Source organism: Cheilinus undulatus, linkage group 20 (assembly GCF_018320785.1).
Source record: "Cheilinus undulatus linkage group 20, ASM1832078v1, whole genome shotgun sequence".
In the NCBI taxonomy this organism is placed as follows: domain Eukaryota; kingdom Metazoa; phylum Chordata; class Actinopteri; order Labriformes; family Labridae; genus Cheilinus; species Cheilinus undulatus.
In genome coordinates, this window is record NC_054884.1 from 24251756 (window position 1) to 24277494 (window position 25739).

The 25739-nt window shown below is 40.7% G+C and overlaps 1 protein-coding gene across 14 annotated transcripts in view; it reads right to left on the reverse strand.

Annotated features, from left to right (window-relative positions):
• Nucleotides 1-14171, reverse strand: part of nrxn1a (neurexin 1a) — a 98424-nt gene extending 84253 nt beyond the window's left edge. For 7 of the 14 annotated variants that reach the window (XM_041815754.1, XM_041815748.1, XM_041815743.1 and 4 more), the window contains exons 1-3: nucleotides 13827-14171; nucleotides 11360-12759; nucleotides 289-306 (exon numbers count right to left, since the gene is read on the reverse strand). In XM_041815754.1, coding sequence (XP_041671688.1) covers nucleotides 289-306; nucleotides 11360-12092 — 751 coding nt within the window. In that variant the 5' untranslated portion in view covers nucleotides 12093-12759; nucleotides 13827-14171. Of the gene's footprint in view, nucleotides 1-288; nucleotides 307-11359; nucleotides 12760-13195; nucleotides 13793-13826 lie in introns of those variants that run through there. The other 7 variants (XM_041815749.1, XM_041815746.1, XM_041815750.1 and 4 more) reach the window with 2 other exon arrangements.
• Nucleotides 14172-25739: the final 11568 nt, after the last annotated feature.

Here is a 25739-nt window from a genome sequence, read left to right on the forward strand (position 1 = left end):
AAAAGGGTGGGGATGAATGGTTTAAAAAGATGATAAAGCCTAAGAAATATGTAGTTAAAAAAGAGCTAAAAACATCTGACTATATGAAAAAGAGAGGGTGAGATAGAGAAGCAATGAAGATTTATTTCTAAAGAGCAGGAGGAGAAATTTCAATGCAAACACTTGTATGGAAATGCAAGAAAGTCAGATAGATAGATAGATAGATAGATAGATAGATAAATAGATAGATAGATAGATAGATAGAAAATGTGTAGAAAGACTGATTGATTGATAGAAAGTGCAACCTACCTGGAGTGTAGCTGTGCTCTGGAAAGGTGCCGCGGCCGGGCGAGGAGAGAGAGAGACAGACATTCATTAACATGCATGCTAAGCCCTTGGGTTACCATGGCTACTTACTGTACATGCACACCCGTCCAGTGTTACCAGGGTAACATACATGCATAAAAAGTCCACACAAACGTCACAATGGATACCATGCTGCACTGGTAACCAAAACTGAGGTTTGTCTATGCGTATCTATACAGTGATATAGATAAAGATATATACGCACACAGCAGCATAAAACCCAGTTCAGACCAAAGACTCACTACAGGGAGGGCTGAAACTTAAAACTGTTTGCGACGGGCCATTGTGTGACGTTCAAAACACCTGTCAGTTCAAAACGCTGCAACTGAAAGAGACAATGCATCATTTTCATAGCGCTGAAAGTCACTCAGCTCAAAGACATTTTTTTCTAAAGTTACTGCACAAGAATCAATCCTGTGACCTTTGTGTTGAGGACTATAGCCTCTGCATATGGGTGCCTGCTCTACCCACTGAGCTAAAAAAGCGCCCTACTGTGCAATAAATCTATCTATGCAAGAGGGATGGTATTGCACATTTACTGTTTTTCCTGCATCTTTATCATCTTGATAATGCAGAACATTAGTCTATATGATTCCTGCTTATCACTAAAATCACCATCGTAGTTTTTTATCAAAATTTTATGGCACATGTAAACCCAAAAATGCATTGCTAGCTCAGTCTTGTCACAACTAAGATATCTGCTGAGAATAATGAATTTTCCACAGACAAATCTAACTCATACAGCACGGTGTTAAAATGTCCAACTACCTTTTTTCCATGAGGAAGACTGGACTAAGACTACCTAAACATAAATCTCTGGTGATGAAAACTCAAAGTGAGTTTGAAGGTAAGTTTAGTTTTCATCAAGAGGACAAATGAGACTAAGATGTTAGTGATGGACTGTTAGTTCTCCACTGTACACTTAGGGTATGTCAGTATTTCCATCAGTGTATTTTAAAGCAATGAATATTCATTTCACATTCATATCAATTTTAAATTTAGCTCGTTAAATAAGTGCAAACAAAAGAAATGTTTTGACCTAAATGTAAGAGTTCCAAAACTGAACTAAAATGTTTTTAAATTGGTTTAAAAATAGACTAAAACTACAAAGCCCCTTTTAGTCGCTATTTCTGATTCAAAACCAGTGTAGTCCAGCGCTCTGAGCTGCTGTGGCAGAAAACGGCCTCAGCATCAGCCGGTTTTGTCAACAAGCTTTAAGCGCTTTCGTTTTAAAACTGTTCAACTTTTGGAACAGCTGCGCTCATCAGCATTACTTTTCCCTCGCTTGCCAATCAAAACCAAGAAGGGGTGGGACTTCTGACAACAGCAGAAGATAATCCGATCTGACTCATCTTTCTACATCTTCTGTCAAGCGTAGTTTTAAGGTCTGCAGCTGCTACATGTGTCAGGAAAGGATTGGTGAGAAGCCCTCTGAACTAAAATGCATTTTAGTTTAAACACTAAAAACCGAGACAAAATTTTAAAAAGCTGCCAATATTGTCACTACTACAGCAGTAAATTTTCATGCATTAGCTCAAATACCTGCACAACCTGCTTATGTGCAGCTAATAGAGGACGCAGCGATGTTCATTAGGATGAAGTGTCCAAACAACGTTAAAAAGTTAGATGTAATTAGACCTGTTCAGTATATCGGTTTTATCGCTAAATTCAAATTTTTTTGTTTAGGATGAATTAAAAAATAAAAATCTAGATGTTCCGATATTCTGCCATGCTCCTCTTTGTCTCCCCCTGGGGCTCCCGTAGTTTACACCTTCCCCCTCCATCACCACAGAGAGGCACACAGAACAGCACGGCTACTGGCGCAAACCCTGAGTTTCGTCCCATAAGAACTGTATATTTTAGCCAGCTGTTTGGACCTGGTCCAGGTTTGCTGCTTCAGACTATGAACACACAACAGCATAAACTGACACCAATTATATAGAAACTATTGCCACAGATAGTGACTGAGAAAGAGACTAAGTTAAAGTTCATCATCCTGTAGTCAGGATTTAACAGGTCACAGACGCAGCTTTATCCCTTAAAATGTGTTCTCCATGTCAGTGGATGGTCTTAAAGGTCAGATTATTTTGGTGGATGAACTCACAAACAAAAATGTGCAAAAAATAAAAGTGAACACCCTTTGATAAAATAGACCATATTCCTGTAATCTAAAGGTTCACCTTTCAAACATCATCAGACTGCTGTGTGAATGATGAAACTTTATTCTTTCTAGAATGTGAAATATTCATGCGCAAAGTAGAGGATGTTAAAATGATTAAGTGTCTCTTTACTTTAATGACAAACTGGAAAATAAAAATAAACTACAATAGAAGAAATAAAGTGTTGGCACCAAAAATTCCCTGGGAGAGGATCCCGAAAACCCCAAATATGGCATAATCTAATGTCATTATTTAACTTCCTTTCCTTCTAACTTTAAGAAATGTAAGTTGCCATCAGAACTTCATAGCACTTTGTAAAATATATTTTCTTTAGAGAACCTGTTAATACCAATTTTTCATATAGAAGTAGTTCATTTAAGCGGCCCAGCTTTTTTTTTCATTTGTCTAGCACCACTTCTCTTGAAAAAGCAAAAGTGACTGATAAAAAAATGCAACATGTCTTATAAGAGTTCTTGATTAATTGGCAGAAGAATTGATAGAGTACTCGATTACCCAAAAAATCAAAAAAAAAAAAAAAAAAAAAAAAAAATTTGATTACTGCACCCCTAGTGTAGTCAAATGCAGCTTGACTCACCTCAGCATTACAGAAGTGAAACCAAAAACTATAGGAGCAGTAACACAACACTGAACATACAGAAATAAAAAAAACATCCTTTCTGTGTTGATATAAACTCTCCTTGCAGTAAAAAGGTGCATTTTTGAGACCAAATTACAGCTTGCTCTTATCCAAGAGCAAAATTTAGTTGGCATTTGTTACATTTAATTCCTAGAAAAAAATAAAAACATGCTTTTACTTTTTTTGGTCATTTGGGTGGTTTTTTTTTAAACAAGGATAAGAAAAAACTGTTTAAAATCATAGATAGAATTTTTTTTTAAAGAAAATCAGGGATTAGATTTTTAGGCCATATTGCCCAAGCCTAGATGTAATAATTTCCAACATTCCCAGCTTGATTTGATCTATAGATTCCACTTTGAACTAAGGATGCACGATATTATTGGCATGACATCAGTATTGGAAAATATTAGCTAGAGAGTTAAATATCGGTTTAGGCAGATATGAAAATTTCCACTGATATTTACAGTCAATGTAAAGCCCATACGTACATGTCAGCAGTATAAATCATATATCAGCCTTAAACATCTGCAAAATGTACAAGTGTACCATCAGGTATCAGTCGATTTATCTGTTTGCAACTTCCTGCAATCAGCTGTTGAAGACTCGAAGAACTAAGTCACCGGCAACATCAACAGTCATGAATCTTTGGTCTGAACTGGGCTCCACAGTCAATGACTCCACATGTGTGCATATACACTTACATGAGCGCACGCACATACCCACCCACACTTATTGATACATAGGGTGGAGGGGTTGTGTGGCGTAAATACACTTTCCTACCTGGATGTTTGGATTCAGAGCCGTTTTACCCCAGAACTTACCTTGCAGCAGCTTCCTCTCCCCAGAGCCCCCGACAAATAGCATGCAATATGCACACACACGCACAAGATCATTCCCACAATCTCTTATCTCTCATACGTACAGACACACATACACTTACATTGACTATGGCAGTAATAATGGTGTGAAATAGCAGGGAAACATGTAGGGATGGATTAGCAGTGCAGGAAGAGGACGAGGGGCATGCATGGTTCAATACAGGGACTGAGAGTGTGTGATTGGGTTTGTGCACATGTTAAAGTGTGATTGAGTAAGTGTGCGAGTGTATTCTGAGTGTGTGCTTCATCTGAGTGTTCCCTTGCCTCTGCCCTTGTGCTACAAGCATGGCAGAAACAGGTGGAGCCATTAGCATGCTAACAGCGATTTGCCCTCAAGGACAATGCAAGCCAGGCCAGGCCTAACAAGCCAGGTTCACTCTGCCTTCACTAGAGGGCACAAAGGCTTAGACAGTAATTATATTTATGCATAACCCAAGCTAGAATCTGTTGACTTTTATTTCAATATCCTTAATAATTTCTGTTCTCCAAAATGAGAAGATTACAGTGCTTGCAAAAACCTCGATGAATAGCCTACTCTCCTCACGCTGATATAATGCTTACAGTGTATATTACTCCATAAATGTTTCTTGTCACATATCTGTAGAAATATGAGCATGAATAAAAGCAAATCATCTAGGAGCCTTGAAGACATGGCATAATTGTAAACGTGTGGAAACTAGCACACCCTGCCACAGCCCAGTTGCTTATTTCTGGCTTCAAACACAATCCTGAGGATCCATTTTTTCCTCCAGCAGAGCACATTCATTTCGTATTAAAGATTCATAACTGAATTTTTTTTTAATTTTTAGAGGGTTATAATTTTATCTCTGAGCTTTATTGTGCAGCTTCACTGAGGTGGCTGGGTTCAAAATAACAATAATTTCAAGGTAAGAAATAAAACTTTACAGCCGACTCTGCCTGACTCTGACAGAACAGCTGCACAGCCTGGACTCACATAGTTACAAACAATGATCACCTTTTTTAAAACATAAAAGTACCAAACACACTCAGCATTTTGCAAAAGCTTAGATGCTATAAACAGTTTTTATGCTGTATCTAAAAAGGTAGTTGACCTCAGCTTTCATCCCTCGTTCCTCTTTCCATCCATTAATTTTTTACTCAAATACAACCTTTGATTTTTTTTTTAATTTTAAGTGCACATGACAAGAGATTTCTTCTTACAAACTATAGGGTGTTCTGTGCTACTCACTGGTGCTCATACTCATATATAGATATTACATTATCCTCTGAATACTGCTATTGGAGCTGGACTGAACTGTTTTTGTCTGATCAATGTTATTCAAAATTTTGAACCCATGCTTTAAAGCAATACGATTTCTGACACGGTTTAGATTAAGCAAATACGCTGGCAATGCTTTTGTGCTCAAACATGACCAGTTAATTGTTAAACAGTATGCAGGAGTTCGCTTGCAGTGTTTTGTGGTCAGAAACAATGAACTATCCAAAACTGGGTGCCAGTTTGGCACAGTTGCCAGAGCAGGCACCTACTGAGGCTATAGTCCTCAACGCACTGGTTTCCCCACTCTCTTTCTCCATATTTCCTGTCTCTCTTCAGCTGTTCAATCCAAAAAAAGGCAAAAAGTAGTGATGCATTAACATGTTGCTTAAACACTGTATCTGCCAATATCAACCTTTGACAAACATCAACCATTTGCAGATTATGTGGCATTTACAGATGTTAGAAGCAGATGTTTATCTGTTGTATCTTTTTAATTTAGTGTTGAAAGTCTAACTGCTAATGTAGAGAAAAGATTGATTACTGAGCAGATAACATCAAAATATCAAAATTTCATACCCTGATAATCATGACCTAAAATATAATGTTTATCAGTATGTTATAATTTGCTGATAATAACAATTTAATCAAGTTTTATATTAAAAAAAACTATAAATCAAATTAGCAGTGCTGAGGCTAGCCTGTACACTTTAAGTTTGTATAAACCATATCAAATGTGCATTAGCAAAGGTACTTTGTTAACAAGGTTGTCAACATTTGATACTTTTTTGATACTTTTTGATGCTTTAAACAACATAGTATTCATCATTTTTATGTTTGATAGAACAAAAAATGTAGCAAAGAAAGACAGATATAAAAGTCATTATTCAACCCAAATCTCCTTTTCAGTCTAGGTTAAAGTTACAGTGTCATGAAAACCAATGATGTAACCCACTGACTTATCCGGCCTCCTTACTCCTTATCAGTACCCTAATAGATACTTCTCTGCTGTATGGTGGAAAGAAAATTTGTTTCACCAGAAGTAGTCTAAGACGAGTAGATTTTGAGTTACATTTTTTATATATATTCTATATTGCAAAAATAGCAAAGATTAATTTTGCTTACAACTGGAATTATTCAAGTTTCTCATCAAAAAGCTGAATTCACTTTTTTATGCTGAAAAAATCATGACATTTTATACATATGCTGGAACAATTGTGTAATCCTACTGTCTTGAACGCATCATTTTATAACTGTAGCTCAGCTAGTTAAGTGAGCTAATTAATGTAAGTGCTGATCTCAACACTGGATAAATAACTTTAACAAACAGGAGCTGCTTCAAAGTTTGAGGGTGTTTTTTTTGAGACTTTTTGCACAGAAGAGAAGCTCCTAAAGCCAGTGAGATCATACTACTCCTACTGTCTGAGTTTATGTGTTTTTTTTTGTCATGCCGTCAGTCAAAGGTACGCTACTTCATTTTAATTCAATTTGATCCATAATGCCGATGTGTTTTGAGTTTCTGACTTGATTAGCCTACAGCTGACATGCTCTTTAGGTCCACTTGTCCGTGTCTATGCACTCTGACAGAGTCATTGTGAGTGATGCAGGCAGACGAGAGTAGATACAGGAATGCCTCCTCTCTGACGTGTTTTACATCTCTTTGGTTGACCTGTGGACATCTGGACACCCAGTAATTACTAACTGTTATCATGTTAATCAAAATACGAGCTGTATGATAACCATGTGGAAATTTTTATCACGGTTATTCATATCTGTTTTGTGAATGAAAAATGACAGAGAATGAAGCATTTTGGAAGTGTTATATCAAAAGAAATGAAATTTAAAAAAATCATTGGCCTTCAGCTGGATTGTTATTTGAAATTGAAATTAACTGGCATTTGTATCTCAAGCAAAATGCCCCAAAATAATCTCTTAATTGATCAAAGTGGTTCATGCTGATAATTCTGTTGTTATAATGAGAAAAAAATATTATCATCATCCCTTTATTTTTTTTATGTGTATCAAAGTTTAGAATGTAATACTCTGACAACCCTAGTCTGACTGAAATGAGCAACAGTGCATAATGGTCAGTTACAGGAAAGGACAGAAATAATAAGAGTATTATAACAAAATTATACCACATGGCTCTACAGAGGATCAATCATCTGCTCACCTTTCAGACCATCCTATAGTTCTGTAACTCAGACATTAACCAAGCATTACTGTTGCACACTGATGTCCGTGGTTTATATTTTGGCCTCGTCTTCTGCTGTTTATATCTGTCTGAAAAGCCTCCTCTTAACTGAAAATGTGGAAACGCTCTTTACCTTGAATCACTTTCCTGAGCTAATGTCCGTGAATTACTACAATATCACTACTAGTGAGTTACAGACGAGAACACATGAAGTAACCTTTTAAAATCAGCCATTAAGCTACCCTCAATTACCACCATCTTCTAACCGTTAGAGTCCAAACCCTGTGGCATTTTCCACCTCGAGTCTAAGAGGGGATTTGACAAACTGTAAGGAGACTTAAATCAGTCTGAAACATCACAATCACACAAAAAATCAAAAAGGGAAAAAGCTTACAAAGCGAAACTGAACCATCAAACAACTCCCCAGTTACCTTTAAAGTGAAATAAAGTTGTTGATACATCATTCTCCCCTTCTGAACACTCAAATAAATACCTTAACTTGCAAAGTATCTTAATCTTCTAATACTGCATCAACAGCTTGTTTGAAAAAGCTGCTCAAAACAACTCACATAATTCCAATGTCATAAGATTATTGCTATTGATGCATGGCTTTCATCAGTTTAAAACTGAAAAAAACTTGTAAAGAGTCAAATGAAACAAGAATTCAGACAAAAAAATCTTGAAATTAACATTTTGATACATCTCTCTCTTACTTTCTTTGTTACAGGAAAGTAGTTAGACACCGATTTTAATCGGTTTGTGTGACGTCTGCTACTGTTTTTAAAAAGGTGAGGTTTCACCTATTGTTCAGCAAATGTTTTAAGCGTGAAAAATGGAGTCAATCTTGCCTAAAAGCATGCAGAGCAACCACAAACATATTTTGATACTGATATCTATATTTTTGCAACTCCAGTGCAGGACTCAAGCTTTCTTTATATCATATATATTATAAGTCTTTATATCTCCACATGAAAACAATCAAATACATAACCACTCAGCCTATATATATCCATTTAAGTAGACCTTCAAACTAGAACCATTTTATGAGGATACTACTACTTACAACAGCTGCTGTAACTGAGAGAAAATGTAACGCTAGCTCTTGCTCTCCATGACAACACTTGGCATCATTCTCAATAGAAATGTGAGCCCATCCTTAGGAATATGAAACAGCCCCTTAAAAGGTTTAAGTAGCCTCTTGTTAAGCGACAAAGTGCCAGTCGAACGCAGGTATTCTATCAGCTGAGAGCCTTCATATAAAATGTCTGCAGCTCCCATCTAGCCCGCTCAGCTACACTGCTCCCAGGTACCTCAGTGGTGATGTGACTAATGGTGGTGCTGAAGCCCGCAAGCTGTGTGAATGTTTTCCTCCATGTGCTTGTATGTTTGTGTTAGATGTGTTTTTGTTCAGGTGTGCGTGTGTCATTGCTGTCTGCGTCTCCCACTGTGCTTCTAACCAGCAGCAAAACAGCAGACTGGATTAGACTGGCTAGGATCACACGTAATCTCAGCGCAGCAGCACCGAGTTTCTGCAAGCAGATGATCATAGCTTCACCTGTCACTTCCTGAATGTACGCACGCCCCACATGCAGAGACGAGCACTGCATTATGGATCAATCTGCCAATTATTTTGATGTATCAAAGAATTGTTTGATCTAATAAATGACAGAAAAGTAGTGAAAATGCCTCTCATTAATTCTCAGAGAACAGCAAGTTCTTAGAAATGCTTAAAGATATTCACTTTACCATCAAGCACAATCAGAAAACATAAAAATCCACTCATTAGAGCTCGAAAGGGACTATTTGGGATTTTGCACTTTAGCTAAAACGACCAATCTATTCTTAGATTATTCATATTGTTAATCATTAGAATGCCATAATATACCCACAAGCCAACAGAAATCAACTTTACTATCACTCAAGAAAGAATAAGGGCAGATCCTCTCATTTTGATGCTTAAATAGAAGAAGTTTGCACTTAAATATAAGGATGAAAATGAAACCAAAAGTTCAATTTATGAACAACTCATCACATAATCTAGTAGTTTTGTCTGTAATCCCCCAAAAATGGGAAACTCCTGTTTTCCAAAGCAAAAATGAAGCTTGTTTAACTTAAAAGTCCACCTATAGAGCAAACATATCAACTTAAAGGGCATACATGACAATCAAGCCTTTAAATTCTCAACACTTAGGCCAAGCCTTTGTCATCTTCTTTAAAAAAAAAAAAAACTAATTATCTAAATATATGCAGCCTAATTCTGTAAAGCAACTAATCACTTATCATTGCAGTGCTAATAGGCTTATTAATTATTTCTGGACAAATTATTTCAGCCCTAATGCATCACCAGCTAGCTTTTCCCACCTGCTTTGAAAATTAAGACGTTAAGTGACTGTGTATGCATAAACATGCATACACAATCATCACCACAAACATGTACAGTGGATTTTTTTGGCAGACATGATGCCTGAAGGAACTAACAGCTGGTTTAGGGCAGTGAGCAGCGAAGGAGTCCAGGAGGAGGAGGTTGGAGCTGAGTTATGGGGGTAGGGAGGATGAACGAGGACAGAGAAACACTCCTGGCATGAGGTCTCCTTATTAGTCCTGTCTCCATGGTAACCTAGGCCATCCCACTGTCCGCTAAAAGCCAGGGTGTGATGTGGTGGGTGGCTAAAGGGAGGTGTGATGCTTACAGCGGTGCTGGGTGGGGTGTGAGGTCAAGTCGGTGACAAACTGCGGCCACACAGCAAGGCCACTCTTCCCTGTTTGGCAGATACAAATTTGTGTCATGAAAATATCAATCACCGAGGCAAAGCTGAGAGGTATCATGGGAAAAAAAATTCACGGGCTGAGAGAGCTATTGATTAAGAATGCAGATTTGCTGCAAATGAAGCTAACGACACACACAACTGAGCAGGGGGAAATGAAAGCATTTGCAGTCATAGCCATAACAAGGTAGCCGAGTTCATTAAGCAGCTGTTTCGTTTTGTAATGGCCGTCATTACAATGCCCTGTACTGTATATTGCCACTTGCATTGACCAAAGGCTTGTTTGACAGTATTAAACGGAGGTAGTTCTTGTAGAGTTTAGATATTAAATCATTCATGAAATGCTTTTATTTTATATATCAGACCATTTACTGTTAAAATTCCTCCTGTTTTTGAAGCACACCTAGCAGGACATTAGTTCCTCTTTTATAAAGGAAAAAGCACAAACTTTACACATGTAATGTACACAAGCACAGCATCTTAACAGGCTGCAAACTGTTCAAATAAATGGCAGGTGATATATTGTACACACTTCATTTCAACACCCTCTGCATTGTACCTGTGAAGGCCATCTAGAATCAATGCAAATCCATTAACACAGGCAGCCAGATGTCAGCCATGTAACAACTGCTGATTTCCAGCCTCTCAGCCAACTTCCAATTAAAGCCTCTCAACACGAGCCAACAGCCACATCCATAATGGATCTATATGGTTATTGTGTTTTGCCAAACACACCAACTGAGCCCATCAAGGCTTTGACGTTGCCAAGTCAGACACAGCTTTTAAGAAGGTTCCAGGAATTTGTCTCAAATCCCCACACTCATGAGCTTGAATCAGACTCTTAGCTTCAGCTTTACTAAACTGGGCTCTTTCTAAACTCTATGCACTGGAGATGCATACTTAATGGTATCCACAGAAAATCAATATCATACATAATCAGTGAGCATGTCTTGGACTGTTTGTCAGGGCTGTTGGTCAGACACATGGACTGAAGGCAGCTGTGAATGAAAAACAGATGTCTACACTGCAGCACCTATGTTTGGGATTGGCCTGTACCTGCATGTGCAAGTTCGTTTTTGAGTGTATGGGCGTGTATGTAAAGGATGGGATGTTTATGATGGGTCAGCATGACTCTGGGCCTTACCTTCACTGCAGTCGTTGCCTTGGTAACCGGTGTCGGAGCAGTCGCAGACGGCCTGGTCGTTGACCACGCTGCAGACCCCTCCATTCTGGCACTGGTGGTCCGGCCCACATCCAGCTGTTACTGTGACACCTTCTGAGCTGTCCAGTGTCACCATTGAGCCGTTGATGGTCACCGCCGTGATCCAGCCACGGAAGGCAGGGTGTTCCCGCACTGAAGGGGATGTGAGGCGCAGCGGCGATGAGTGGAGTTCCGGTGTTACCCCGCCCATAAAGGTGTGGCTGAATACTGTCATATCTCTTCTTTTGCTCTTCACTTCCGCCCATCCCTCCAGTCGTCCATCCACCTCCAATGAGGTGTTCCTCCAGTCCCGCTTGACACGCACTGCATGCCAGCGCCCATCGCTCACTGCTACGCCTGACTGCAGCTCTGCTGGCTCAGCACAGAAGATGGAAAAGCGCAGGCGGAGGTGGCCGTGGAGAAGCAGCAGCTCCAGGAAGTCACAGAAGCCCTCATCATCCAGGTAGAGCAGCAGGCCCTCCTGGCTGTGAGTCCGCAGGCTGAAGCTCAGCACGCTCTCGCAGCAGGCGTTCCACACAGGGAAACGCCCCCACTGGCTGGACACACCTCCAAACTCCAGGACCTCACCTTGGGCCTGGCCCCCTACACTGCAAAGGCACAGCCCCAGGAAGAGTAGGGGGGCTGCCGCCCAAACACACACTGCCATCACACTCATACACACACTCGCTCTCACACTCACACACACACACTGAAGGAGAGAAAGGCTAGAGCTGGGCTGTTCTCTCCAGCCTACAGCTCATGGTGATCACTGTAGGGCACTTAGTACAACACTTTCTCTGGATCTCAGGTGTGCCCTGCTTTTTTAGGGGTTCTCTTTACAACAGGAAGTGACTTCACAATAAGGAAGGGGGTTGAACTGCTGCTCCCTCCGTCCTTCAGCAGTTCTGGGAATCTTCTTCCCCTCTACGCCGTGTTGGTGTCTTCTCTGGGATGCTCAGTGTTGTCTCTCCATTCAGTCTTTCATTCTTCACTTCTGACATATGACACTCCAGGTGTGTGTATTTGTGTGTGCATCTGTGTGACTGCTAGATACATGACGAATAGGATGCGAACTCCATCTTTGTGCCCTAGATAGGGCCTTATCCCCCATGAAGGCAACTCCCCACGGAGTACGTGTGTGTGCGTGTGGGTTTGTGGCTCACACATTGGTAATGGAGAGAAATGACCCCGTCATAGCTGAATTTTCTCTCCCTCTTTCCTGTCTTAGTAGGGCAAGACTTAAAGTGTGTGTGGGCCAATATGTGTGTGTGTTTGTGAGTGTATGTGTGTGCAAGTGAGGTATGTGTGTCCCTCACTGCCACGTCATCACTCTCTCCAGCGACCTAGAGAGAGAACAGAGACGGCACAATCAACCAGGGTCACACGTACAACACACATACGTAAACACGCACGCAAAAACCCTCACTCACACACGCGCATCCCAAGCAGGCTATTATTCTCAAATTACTCTCTCTCGTGCATTTTGTGCACACACTTTTGCCACTCATACACTTTTTTTTATCACATAACACATTTAACAGGCCCGAATAAAGACTGAAGATGGAGACCAAACCTAAATTCTTCACTTCCACACAGCCCACACAAAAATTACTTAAGCTAACACATCCTGTGCAGTGAAGGCACGCGCACATACACAAACAGCACCTTCTCGGTAAGGCTCCCATCATGCCGCAGGAGAATTTAATAAGGTGGCATACCTGCAACTGTCATGTAAACATTTTTATCACTTCATGCTAAACATAATTCTAAACCACATACCTTTAGTTTAGTTTTAGTCCAGTTTGGCTTTTATTGTTAAGACATTTATAACGGTCAGCAGTTGGCACCTCGCGCCACCGTCAAGGATTCTGTTAGCTTCATCACAAAGAGCGGGAGCAGCTCGCGCTGCGGCGGATGACTCAAACCGCCTCGCTTTATCGAATTAACGGCTACAGAGCTCGTTTTCTAACAACTAATCATAATCACACAATACACACTAACTGTTAATGTACACACAGAGAAGTACACATGGGAAATAAGCTACTCGTAGTTTCTTCTCCGCGACTCAAATCTTTGAAGAAAAGAGGCGACATCATAGTTATTGATAGACGGGGTGAATGACTGCGGTTGAAATATCGATTCTCGATTTGCGGCCATACCTCGTCTCCATTTTTCCTCCTACGCGCCCTTTACTTGGCTACACTGGAGGTTCAGTCTCATCACCTGCGCCCTGACTACAGCTCAGCTAACCGGTAACACGGTAATTACTTTTCCCCCTCACACGGTTACTGTTTTAATTGACACCACAACCTGTAACGGTGATGTGACAGCCTCGCCCTGGTAAATAAAATACAACCCGGCGGCAGTTTTTCCTCAGTGCGGGCACACACGGCTCAGAAAACCGACCTACCTCAAACACATCCTGTGGTTCCGTGGCAACAGTGCGGCGCGCGACTCATTGATTTCCCTTCCCATTTGAGGGGAACCTGAAGCCGCGAGAGAGGAGACAGCACCCGCGCGCCTGGTGGTAGATAGAGCCGGTCTACCGGACAGGGACAAAATTATCACAGGCTCGCCTCCAGGCGACAAGGTGCTATTGGTCTCCCCCTCGCGCGCGCGCTCTCTCTCTCCCGTTCTTTCTCGCGCTCTCCTCTCCTCTCTCGCTCTCACTCTGATTCAATGTCTCTCTCTCCCTCGCTTCTCTCTCTTTCCGTTCTCTTGAGAAGGAAAAGGTGCAGTCTGATGCTCTCCGCGAGACTCGGCAGAGGAAGGGTCACGTGGTCGCACGAGAGAGGAAAAGAGTATGTGTGTGAGTGAGAGAGAGAGATGGAGAGGATGGGCGGGGCCGCGCGATGCTGCAGCACCTTGGACAGCGCGCTCTCACCGCCCGCACGAAACAGAAACGCAATTAACGGAGGCAGAAAATAAGGCGAGAAAACCGGGCTAGATCTGAATGATTAAACCCGTGAGTGACAGAGGAGATGGCCTTTACCTCTGTCGTGCTACAATAGAGAGTGTAAGGAAGACAGCAATTCAGTGAACTGTGAGGGGAAACAGAGGAAGGCCGTCTCAATTTACCAATCTTTTTCACTCGGTTTCTTTTTGCCTCTCACACAAATACACAGTTACATAAAATAAACACAGCATAAAACTCACACTTAATTTACCTGAACAGGAAAACATTGAATTGACTATTACAACTCATGGCCAAACACCATATTTAGCTTATTCATCATGTAGAAGAAATCCTACATTTCCAACAATCCACGGCCGCCCATAAAGGGGGGAGGAGGGGCATAGAGGTCAGAACGATCAAAGTCCATTTTACAAATGAAGCATAATAACCATATCTATCAACTTAAAAACTAACTTCTATTATCAAAGCAACAAAAAATACACATTTTTGGTTGCAGTAAAATGTAGCCTGTTTCAACCCTCTTTTTGATAGGTTGAGCCCTTCTAGGGGATAATGCTAACAAAGTGAGTAAGCCTAATGGTATAAACCACTTGGCCACTGTCACACATCATAGCTATGCCATGACCTACACAAAAGAAAACACACACAAGAAAATAAAAAAAATTGGACAATGAAGCAACTTTATAGGAGAATACTTTTGTTGTCCCATCCAGGGGAAGTTAAAAAAAATCCAAAAACATCTTTAAAGAAAGGAAGTGAATGTTAACCAGAAGGCTAGCATTAGTCAGATGATCCAACACCACAGATAATAATAAATCACATCTTGACTGTGGACCCAGTCATTTCTGTGGGCAGGCTTGCAACAATGTTGATATTTTGTGCACTGGTATTCATTTAATAGTGTTTTTTTTTAACAACTGAGGAAGGTACTTAAATTCAAAGACGCCTTTTTGTCCAGAAAGTCAGATCTGCAGAAAAAAAATCATCCTATTTTGGTGTAAAGAGCCTCTAGGAGAATTCTAACCATGTTTTCCTCTCCCAGAATGGGTTATTCCTCCAAATGTGATAAATCTATAGAGTATCTTTGTAAGAAAAAATCCCTTTCAATAAAGGGTTTAATGAAGTCGTAAAAACTGTATTTTCTTGGGGGGCATTTTTGCTAATTATGTGGATGTCCAATCAGTGGTGATGGTAAATTCTCAGCCCTGCTCTAGTGAAATTTCACAGTTATATAGCTTTCTTTGGCTCAAACTAATACAGCTGAACAAGTCAGCCGAACCTTATAGAAATACATCCTTGTCCTACCGTGCCAATAAAAAGTATTCACCCACTGTATTCACCAGATATTTCACCCTTTAAATGGGTTTATAAATCAATCATGCTCATTATAATTTGGCTTTTTTGGACAAAAATGACAAAAAAAAAAAACAGATTTCTACAAAATAATGTCAAAATATGTCATGTCAAAATAGTATTTGCATAAATATACACCCTCTTTAAAGTGACTGACCTAATTCAACAGAGGTCCAGCCAACTGGTGCTTGTAGTCTCGCAACTAGTGAAATGGGGATCACCTGAGTGTAGTGTGTCTTCAAGGTCCAGGCACTCTCATTACACTATGGAGACAAAAGAACACGTTAGGCACTTAAGAGAAAAGGTTACTGAAAAGTCTAGTGTTTGTATAATGGATACTAGATCAGGGGGTCTAACCTGGACTGAGTGACTGTGCAAGACGGAGACAAGTGAGAGAGGCCACCAAGACACTTATGACTACTCTGGAGGAGTTAAAAGCTTCAGCAGCTGAGATGGAAGAAACACCTCATACAACAACTGTTAATTGATTAAACTGATTAATAAAATGAATAAAGGGTAAAACATCCAAGGGGGTGAATCCTTTTTAGGAGCACTGTATATACGCTCTTACTATAGCGAGTGTCGGGGTTGCTGTTGGAAGCATTGACAGTTTGCCAGACTAGTTTTGAAGAAGACAAGAAACCAATGCTGAAACAGACTTTATTCTGAGCAACCATGTCACCAAACCGACCAAAATAAATGCGGTGGAAGACTGCATTTCTTAAATAAGATCAACTTGCAAACCTAAATCCCTGATCCTGACACCTTTGAGGTGAACTGGAATGCCAAATGTGACCCAGCACTAAACATCAGTGTCTGACCTTGTAAATGCTCTTGTTACTGAATGGAAAGAAATCCCTGCAGCTATGGTTCCAACACCTTCACGGACAGCTTTTACTGAGGAGAAAAAGCTGTAAAAGAAGCACACTGATTGTGAAGATGTTCAAATCAGACATCTTCAGTGGGGGTTAAATGGACCCTGACACCTTCAAATTGGTTGGTCCAGCAGGTGAACACTGTACCAAACCATTGTGATGAACAAGAAGGCAAAGCTTTTGATGTATAGGTCAATCTACTGACCAACCCTCAACCATGCTGAAATGAGTTTCCTCCCTTGGTTGAGTGGGCTCAGGATTAGATACTGGGTAAGGAGTTTGGACATCCAGGGATATTTGGAGTATTTCTACTGCTTCTTAATGTTGACAGGAGCTGGTGAGGTGGTTCAGTCTAGTGACTGGGATGTCCCTGTGGGCACCACAAGAGACCTGGGCTGCAGACAGAGCTTGACTGAGGGTATATGTATCCCATCTGGCCTGAGAACGCCACTGGATCTCCCAGGAGGAGGTAGAAAATGTTGCATGGAAGATGGAGGTCAAGGTTAACATGCTTAGCTTGCCCCTACTGTGACCCTGACATGGATATGGGGCAGAAAAATGGATGAGTGTTAAAATATCACATTATCCCATGATCATAATGTTATTTATGTGGACCTCTTAAAAAACATGTTCGTGTGTTTTGCAATCAGAACAAGAATGGTAAAAACAATGACACAAAATTGCCAAATATAAATACTAAATAAAGAAAATAAACTGAGAAATACAGGCAAAAAATCAGTCAAACATGTCCGTTAATAAAAATCTGGTTTGATCCTGTCCATCTTGTTTTTGTGTTGTTGTTCTTCTAGGTTGCAAATATTTTAAAAAAGAGCACAAAGAGTAAGTTTTAGGAAGAACTAAAGGACACTGAGTTTCCTGAGATCTTCAAGCTGGATGTTCAACAGCTGCAAGGCCCAAACTGCAAACACTTGATCACCTTTATGGAGCACTCTGAATTTAAAGAACCATTAGCAGGGCCCTTCTGGAGGGTCAGATTTGTAGCTAGTCACACATGAGCGGGGCCCTGCAATTAGATCTTAGAGTTAATGTAAAAAAAGAAAGAATTTAAAAAGAAAAATTTACAAACAACTGACAATCAAAACATGGTATGAGAAAGATCAGTGGTCCCAGATTGTAATATGGCATAGAGTAAAGTGTCATCAGCATAACAGTGAAAGCCTAGTTAAGCTTATGCAGTAGTGCTCCAGGGTTAGCATGCAAATATTGAACATGAGGGGACCCAGAATAGACCCCTGGGGCAAGAAAGAAGAGTACAAGAAGAAGCAGATGGATAAGCCCATTTCCTTGTTTTTCACTGGCGAATCCATCTTGTAAAGCTCCCATCTGAACCGTTTGGGCCCGGTCAGAAAGTGACAGGACCAATCAGCGATCAGAGGCAGTACTTTCAGGCGCGGCAGAGTCATGATGTAAACAAGCAGCAGCAAGAGGCCGGTTATATTATGGTGAAAGAGCCTAGCATGGATGCTGCTAAAGCGCCAGTTTTATCAGAACTTGATGACATTTAAAGAAGAACAAAGAACCGCAGTGTGTTGTTTTCTTTTTAAAAACGGCAAAAGTCGAGTACCTACATGTCCATAGTTGCCATGTTTCACATTATTCCTCAGTAACTGCGCACGTGCAGCTCGATAACGGCTACGTCCATGTTTTGTTGCTCTGACAGACAGAACGTTCATCCAATCACACTCCGAGTTTTTTTTCAAAGCTTCTGCCTTTTCCCAAATGTTTCCTATTGAAGCTTTCCCAGATGGATGTGTTTCACACATCCATCTGGCGTGTCAGGTTAGGGTTGGGTATTGTTTTAGATTTTCTTGATAACGATCCTCAACTCTTTAAACAGTGCTGGGCCTAAACAGTGCCTGAATCAATACTTTTAAGAGAAAAAATGTGTTTAAAGTTATCAGGAGAACAGAAGCTGTGTTGTTGTTGTTAATGAAATGAAGCCTGCGAGTTGTTTCTGTCAGTAATCTCGAGCTCAATCATTCACGCCTGACATGCATCTTAATCAAATCACATGACTCATATCCTCTTAAACTAATGGGCTATTTAAGCTGCAAGATTTCCTCTCTCTTCCTCTGCTGCATGGTTGCGCCTGGATCAACACTGTGCTCTCGCAGTTAACCCACCTCTACCCCAGCATCCACCAGTTGGCTCCGACTGGGGGGTTTAAGCTGTTATCTTATCACTCCTCAAATTCTGTATGTAAAATCTGTGAGGAGTGATTAAGTTGGAGCCTGATGCCAGACATATTATGTTGCATAATAAATGCTTAAACAAACTACAACGTGGGATTATTGGCTAAAATGGCTCTAAAAATATATATTTAAAGATGTCATAGGAATATGGGATAAGAAAAGGAAATGAGTGTTACTTCTTTATTTATAGCTGAGGACACACTACAAGATTTTTTTTGCCAGATTTTACCCACAATTTCCGGTTGGGCAAAATCTGCACCAGTCTGTGCAAATTGGGGACAGTCAGCATAGCTCGTTTGTTCAAAAATCTATATGGCTGCAAATGTGTTAGGGTAAAACACCCTTTTTCTTCTTCATCCTTTTCTTCTTAAAGTATTTTGGTGCAGGACTTTTCAAATAATTCTAGAAAGGTAATTGGAGAATCAACCACTCACTCAACAAGTAACCCTTTCCCCCCGTGACTATCACATACTCATGCCAAAACAGGGCAACAGAGGAGGGAAAACATCTTTCACATCATGAAAAGCTTTTAGGGTTGTTTTTATTCTTTATTTTATACAGAAACATGGTTCAGTTCTAGTAAAACTGACGCTATGCTAAATCTACATCCGCGATAATCACTGCACTGGAGGCAGCCATTACCAGCTGCTTTGAGTACAACTAGACCCCGCCCACAACTCTGTATGTACAGCTCTAAAAGTATAGTCAGTCACTCAGTCAGTCAGGTAGACAGTCTCATACAGACCCATGTGTTTAGCTGACCCTTGCAGTCAGCCAAAATCTGCTGAATCTGCTTAGTGCGTTCTCCTAGTCAAAATCTGTAAAAGTTGTATACTGTGTCCAAAGCTTAAGAAGGTAAAGCAAAGAGTTGCAGGTGGTCGTTTTGGGATGGCAGGGTCCCAAAATGAAGCACTGAAATCTGTGTTGTATTATGGCCCCGTAGGTATCAGATGTGTCAGTACCTGGTTTTGATATTTATCCCGAGTCGGGTGAAGAGAGAAGACACTAAAGAACAATGCTGATTGATTATGTCCGTTTTCAGACCGAGCACAATTGTTTCAGACTGGAACTTTGAAAAATGGATTTTCCTGATGACAGACATGGAATCAGGCCGATTAATCTGCTTCGCAAGGTTAGCATGTTGTGTGTTAATATTCCATGCTTTAAAACATGCATCCAATCTGAATTTGCTGTGTTTTTTCCTGTCAGTCACTGTGCAATACACATGCAAATACACACATACACAGGGAGGTTTTTTTCTCTTCCAGGGAAGGACTCAAACTGTGTTTCATCCAGCTCAGAGGTGCTCTCCCTGGGCTCCTGGGACCATCTGCTGCTGCTGCTGCTCTGACTCTCTCCCTCTGTCACCGACTAGTCAACACATCTGCTTTCCTCATTTCATCGTGCTTTACCACTCACCTTCATCCAATGCTAGAGCTGGAGGAGGTAGAGTGGTAGAGATGGAGGATTGGCATCTGAAGGCTGGAGGCCTCCAGTTAAAAGAACAACCCTGACCTCATCGCAGACATGCCGATTCAAACTGCACTGTACAGAAACGATGAATGGAGCCGCGTTCAGCACTTAATGATGTGAAACCATCGGCTGCACACACATACATCATTCCTGTTTTAGCACAATGGCTGTCAACTTTATCCGTCTGCTTACAAGGGAATGTACAGTCTGTGCTAGCTGATTGGTCCAATGATATATATATTTTTATGTAGGTTTTTACTCCAACTAGAAGGGCCCATACAGCAGCAGCTATAACAGCTGAGCTGTAGTATATCACATGAGCACACAGCTGGAAAACGAAGGCTCAAATTGGTTTCAGCAACAGATATTACAGCGAGAAAAGGGGGTTGACCACAGAGCCCACCGCTGTGATGAGGAGTGGAGGTCTGAGCATGCAGTTGTGCATGTTTTTTGAACGGAGACAGGAGAGCTGAGGGAGGAGGAGGACGAGTTACTATGGAAACTATCTCAACATCAGCACCTGGTTTCCCATTGGACTGTCCACCACCCCCACCACTCCTCTAACCCCCCTTAAATTCCCCTCCCCTCCTTTCTGTCTATCCCCCCATCGCCAGGCCAGGCTGACCTTTGGACCAAATGGCATTATCAAATGATAACATTCTTCCATCTCTTCCTCATGCGAAGTAAATCAGTGTAGAAAATTCTGGTGGGAACTCTTTCATTGCACACCTACAAGTAAATTGCACATGCAGAGATTTATTTCTGCTCTTGATGAGAAATCAAGTATCGATCTCCTGAAATACACTTAAACAAAAAAATGTGTTAAGGAACTTTATCTTCTAATGAGCCCTTTTTTTCTTGAAAAAGTGAGAATAGCAACTTTTTCTGTCTCTTCCAAATACAAATCCCCTTATTTCATAGATGTGGGACAAGTGCATGTCAGCATCATGATAGAGTGATAGAGGGACAAGAGGTGTTTCTCCATATTAATTAACAAAATCTATATTAAAAAACAACAGTGTTGCAACTAACTTTCACAAAATGTTGAAAAATATCCCATTATCCATGCATTTCAGTGCTTCGATTACAAGAATGGTTTGGCAATTTTCAACGTTTTGTCTTTTCATTTGTGTTAATTACATGAAAATCGCTGTTGTTTCAAATGAGTCTCAGGGCTGCAGCTGCAAAATCTGATGTTCATCTGGCATCAGAGTAGTTAGCAGAGTTGATAGAATAATGTTTTACTTCAGCCTTGAATTCTGTTGTCTTTCTTTGTTTGTAATGTATAAATTCTTTCTGATACTTTTTCAACTTAATGTATACAGTCTTTGTTATTTTGATGACAAGAGCATTAAAAGGGCCAGTACTTTGAAGAAACTACATCTATTACATAAGAAAAGCTAATAGTTTATATTTTATGGTGTCATAAAAAAAATCTAATTCCCAGTCCACATGAGCTTACTTGACACCAGGAATTCAACTTGACTAGGATCAGAGTGCACAGAAGGTCCTTTATAGTCACTGAGCAGGAAAGGAGAATGGGTTAAAACAAAGCTGTCCATGGGGGGGGGGCTTTCTGGGGCCCATTGGATTCAGTAAAATAATGATCCACTGCAGAGGTAAGCTGTGATAACAATTTTTTATTTTTAACCTAAATATTAACCACTCTTATCAAAGCGACAAAAGTCAATTTTATTTATAAATGCTGTAGTACAATAAAGGGTTTATAAAAATGTAAACCCCTTTTGTTAAAACAGAATTACCTTTTTATTGGTAATGTTAACAATGTGGATTGAAGAGCTGCAAAATTGGTAAAAAGTAAAAACAGGGGGAGCAGGTGGCCTAGTGGTTAAAGGCACTCCCCGTGTACACGGGCGGCCTGGGTTCGAATCCTGCCTGAGGCCCTTTACCGCATGTCTCTCCCCACTCTTGACCCTGTTTCTGACTCTATCCACTGTCCTCCTCTATCTAATAAAGGCACAAAAATAAATCTTAAAAAAAAAAAAAACAAAGTGAAAGTGGCAAAAATGGGCAAAAGCAGCAAAAATGAGTAAAAAGTAGAGGAGAGAAATGGAAAAAATGGGCAGAGAGCAGCAAAAATTGGTTAAAATGTTTTTGTTTAAAAGGTTAAAAGGTTAAAACCAGCACAAATGGAAACAAGCAGCAAAAAAGGCACAAATCGTAAAAGAAGAAGCAAAAGCAGCCAAAAGTTGAAAATAGAAGTGGCCAAAATGGATGAAAAGCCACTAAAAATGGCTATGAAGTGTTTTGTTTTGTTTTGTTTTTTTTTAAAGAAGCTGTAAAAATTGGCAAAAAGCTGTCAAAAAGGGTTTGAAGTGGTTGAAAAAAATGGCAAAAATTGGTGGGAAAAAAATGCAATAAGTGGGCAAAAGTGGCAAAAATTGGTTAATAGTGGCAACAAAAAGCTGCAAAAATGTGCAAAAAACTCTTCCTCCAGACTTTGTGACCTAGAAGAGTGGAGAGGCACAGAATCCACATTGCTTGAAGTCCAGTGTGAAGCTTCCACAGACAGTGATGATTTGCGCTGCCATGGCATCTGCTGGTGTTGGTCTTCTGTGTTTTCTGAAGTCCACAGTCAACGCAGCCATCTACCAGGACATTTTAGAGCACTTCATGTTCCTTCTGCTGACAAGCTTTATGGAGATGCTGGTTTCATTTTCCAGCAGGACTTGGTACCTGTCCACACTGCCAAAGGTACCAAAAGCTGGTTCAATGAGCATGGTGTTACTGTGCTTGATTAGCCAGCGAACTGGCCTGACCTGAACCCCGTAGAGAATTTATGGGGTATTGTCAAGAGGGAGATGAGAGAGGCTGAAAAGGCTTCCCGGTGGCTCTGGATTAAGAGGGGTGACGAGTGGTGTAGTTAGCTATCTGGACACAGCTTGGGATCTGATCACCCCCAGCCGGGTCGTCTGGAAGAGGGTGTCTGAAGATAAGACCTGAAACACCTGATGACTCCAGGTCCTTCACTGACCATGTGTCCAGGTTGCATCGTGAGGTGTATAGCATGACAGAGACATCAGAGCCAACAATGCAGATAACCTGAAGGCCGCTATCAAAGCAACCTGGGCTTCCGTTATGCCTGAGCAGTGCCACAGGCTGATCGCCTCCATGCCACACCACATTGATGCAATAATTCATGCAAAAGGAGGCCCAACCGAGTATTGAGTGCACAGAAATTAACATACTTTTCAGAAGTCTGACATTTATGTGTAAAACATCCTTTTTTATTGATCCTATGTAATATCCAAATTTTTTGAGACACTGAATTTTGGGTTCTCTTATCTGTAAGCCATAATCATCAACATTTCAAGAAATAAAGGCTTAAAATATTTCACTCTATGTGTAACAAGTCTATACAATATATGGGTTTCACTTTCAGAAAAGAGTGACAAAAAATATTGAACTTTTTCATGATATTCTAATTTTTTGAGATGCACCTGTAGATGGATGAGTCTGGATTTGGCAGATGCCAGGAGAATGTTACCTGCCTGACTACATTCTACCAACTGTGAAGTCTGGCGGAGAAGAGATAATGGTGTGGGGCTGTTTTTCAGGGTTTTGGCTTGGCCCCTTATCTCCAGTGAAGGCCAATCTTAAAGCTTCAGCATACCAAAACATTTTGGACAATGCTATGCTTCCAACTATGAGGCAACAGTTCCAGGAAGGCCTTTTCTATTTCAACATGACTGTGCTCCTGTGCACAAATAAATTACTATAAAGACATGTTTTCATGATTTCTGTGTGAGATATTTTATTAGCAAGCCTTAGCTACCTCTAACATTAACTGAGCTTGTTAAAAGGTTAGAGTTTCTTCAGTTTACATAGCCAGTTAAAAAACAGTTAAATAATTTAACAAATGTACAGGGTAAGCAGCATCCTTTAAAGAAGTGTGTCTATATGTTTAAATGTGTTTAAGGTACAACCAGGTGTCTGCAAATACTCAAGACTTGGACGAGTTATTGGTACAAGGAAGAAAGAAAATTGTATCGGAGCATCTCAGCATAAATTGCATCCCCAAATAACAGTTGAGTAAATGTAATAGACAAGGATACAATAGGCTGATTCAGATATCTGGTAAAGGCTGCGGCTGCTTCTGTGCAAAGCATCCTGGAAATTGTAGGCATAATAAGCTCTGCAAGCAGGAGAGCTCATTTTTCTCAGTCTGCATGGCACACTCAGTGGGATTTATCGCTTCACTTGACTACAGTTACCGTGAACACTGATCTATAGAAACATAAAAGGTAGTGAAAATTCACTTTAGAATCCTTGACACGACTCTGTAATTACACTTAATCACATGGAGCACAGATAGTCTAAAAATATCAGGAATAACAATCCATTCTGAGAAAGATTAAAACCCAGTGATGGATTTCTTTTGTGCCCTTTGTGGGAGCATGATGAAATCACAACAGAGGACATAATTATGTGCAATAATTATGAGAGATCAGACCATGAACTTCAGGTAACTTTTGTTTTTTAACGGATGTCACAATGAGACTCCCTTGTAGGCGATTAAGATAAAAATGGTCAGGCATAATGGAGGCCTCATTCAGCACACTGCAGAGCAGGTTATCTGTTTCTACTAGAGCCATCAGGGCGTGATGTGATGCATCATCAGTCTGTAAGAGGCACAGGGAAATGCATTATACCATGAGCATTTTAAATTGCTGCGACTCTATCAGCCAACATTAACCGTGACAGATATGGGCCGCCTCTGATTGCATTAGTCCTTATTGAATGATGAGGAAGAGGAGCTCCATTCTGTGCATTCCCTTCGACCACGTTTGCTCTTCCAGCTTCCCTGCTCCCCTTCCTGCCTCTGACAGGCTGACAGCAGGCACTGACCCCTGACTCTTTGCCTACTCAGCAGAGAGAAGGTCACTGTATGTGTGTGAGCGTACATATTTTCTTTGTGTGTGTGCAGGAGTGCACGGGTAGTATGTGTCTGAACTGCCAGCAGAGAGAATATACAGCCAAAAATAAAAACTCATCTGTCAGCATCCAGCGGGGATGTGTGTATGCGAGCGTTTGTGCGCCCATATTTTGTGCTTGCATTTATGTCAGTTTGTGCGACAGTGTTTGGAGCCGAGCTTGAGACAGGGAGGTTTACCTAGTTTGTGCTGTGAATGGTGACAAACAGCACAGAAGGGGGGAGAAGGGAGGGGGGAGCTGCAGCGCCACATGTAGGGAAATATCAGGTTTTCAACTGTGATTTTCTATAAACAATGGGATTATATTTGTGCAAAGGAGCTACAAACACAGTAGTGGGTGCTTACAATTACAAGGGTAGCATTTTATGAGTCAGACACCCCTCATTCACACAGAAAGGGTGGTCTCATGCAGTGTGTTTCTGTGCATGCGTATAAGTGAGTTAGGTTGTGTATTTGTGAGTGTGTTTGACAGGCAACCACCCTTTTCTAAATGAGATTAAATGGGAGGTTTGTCTCTAATCGTGTTGTAATGAGTTT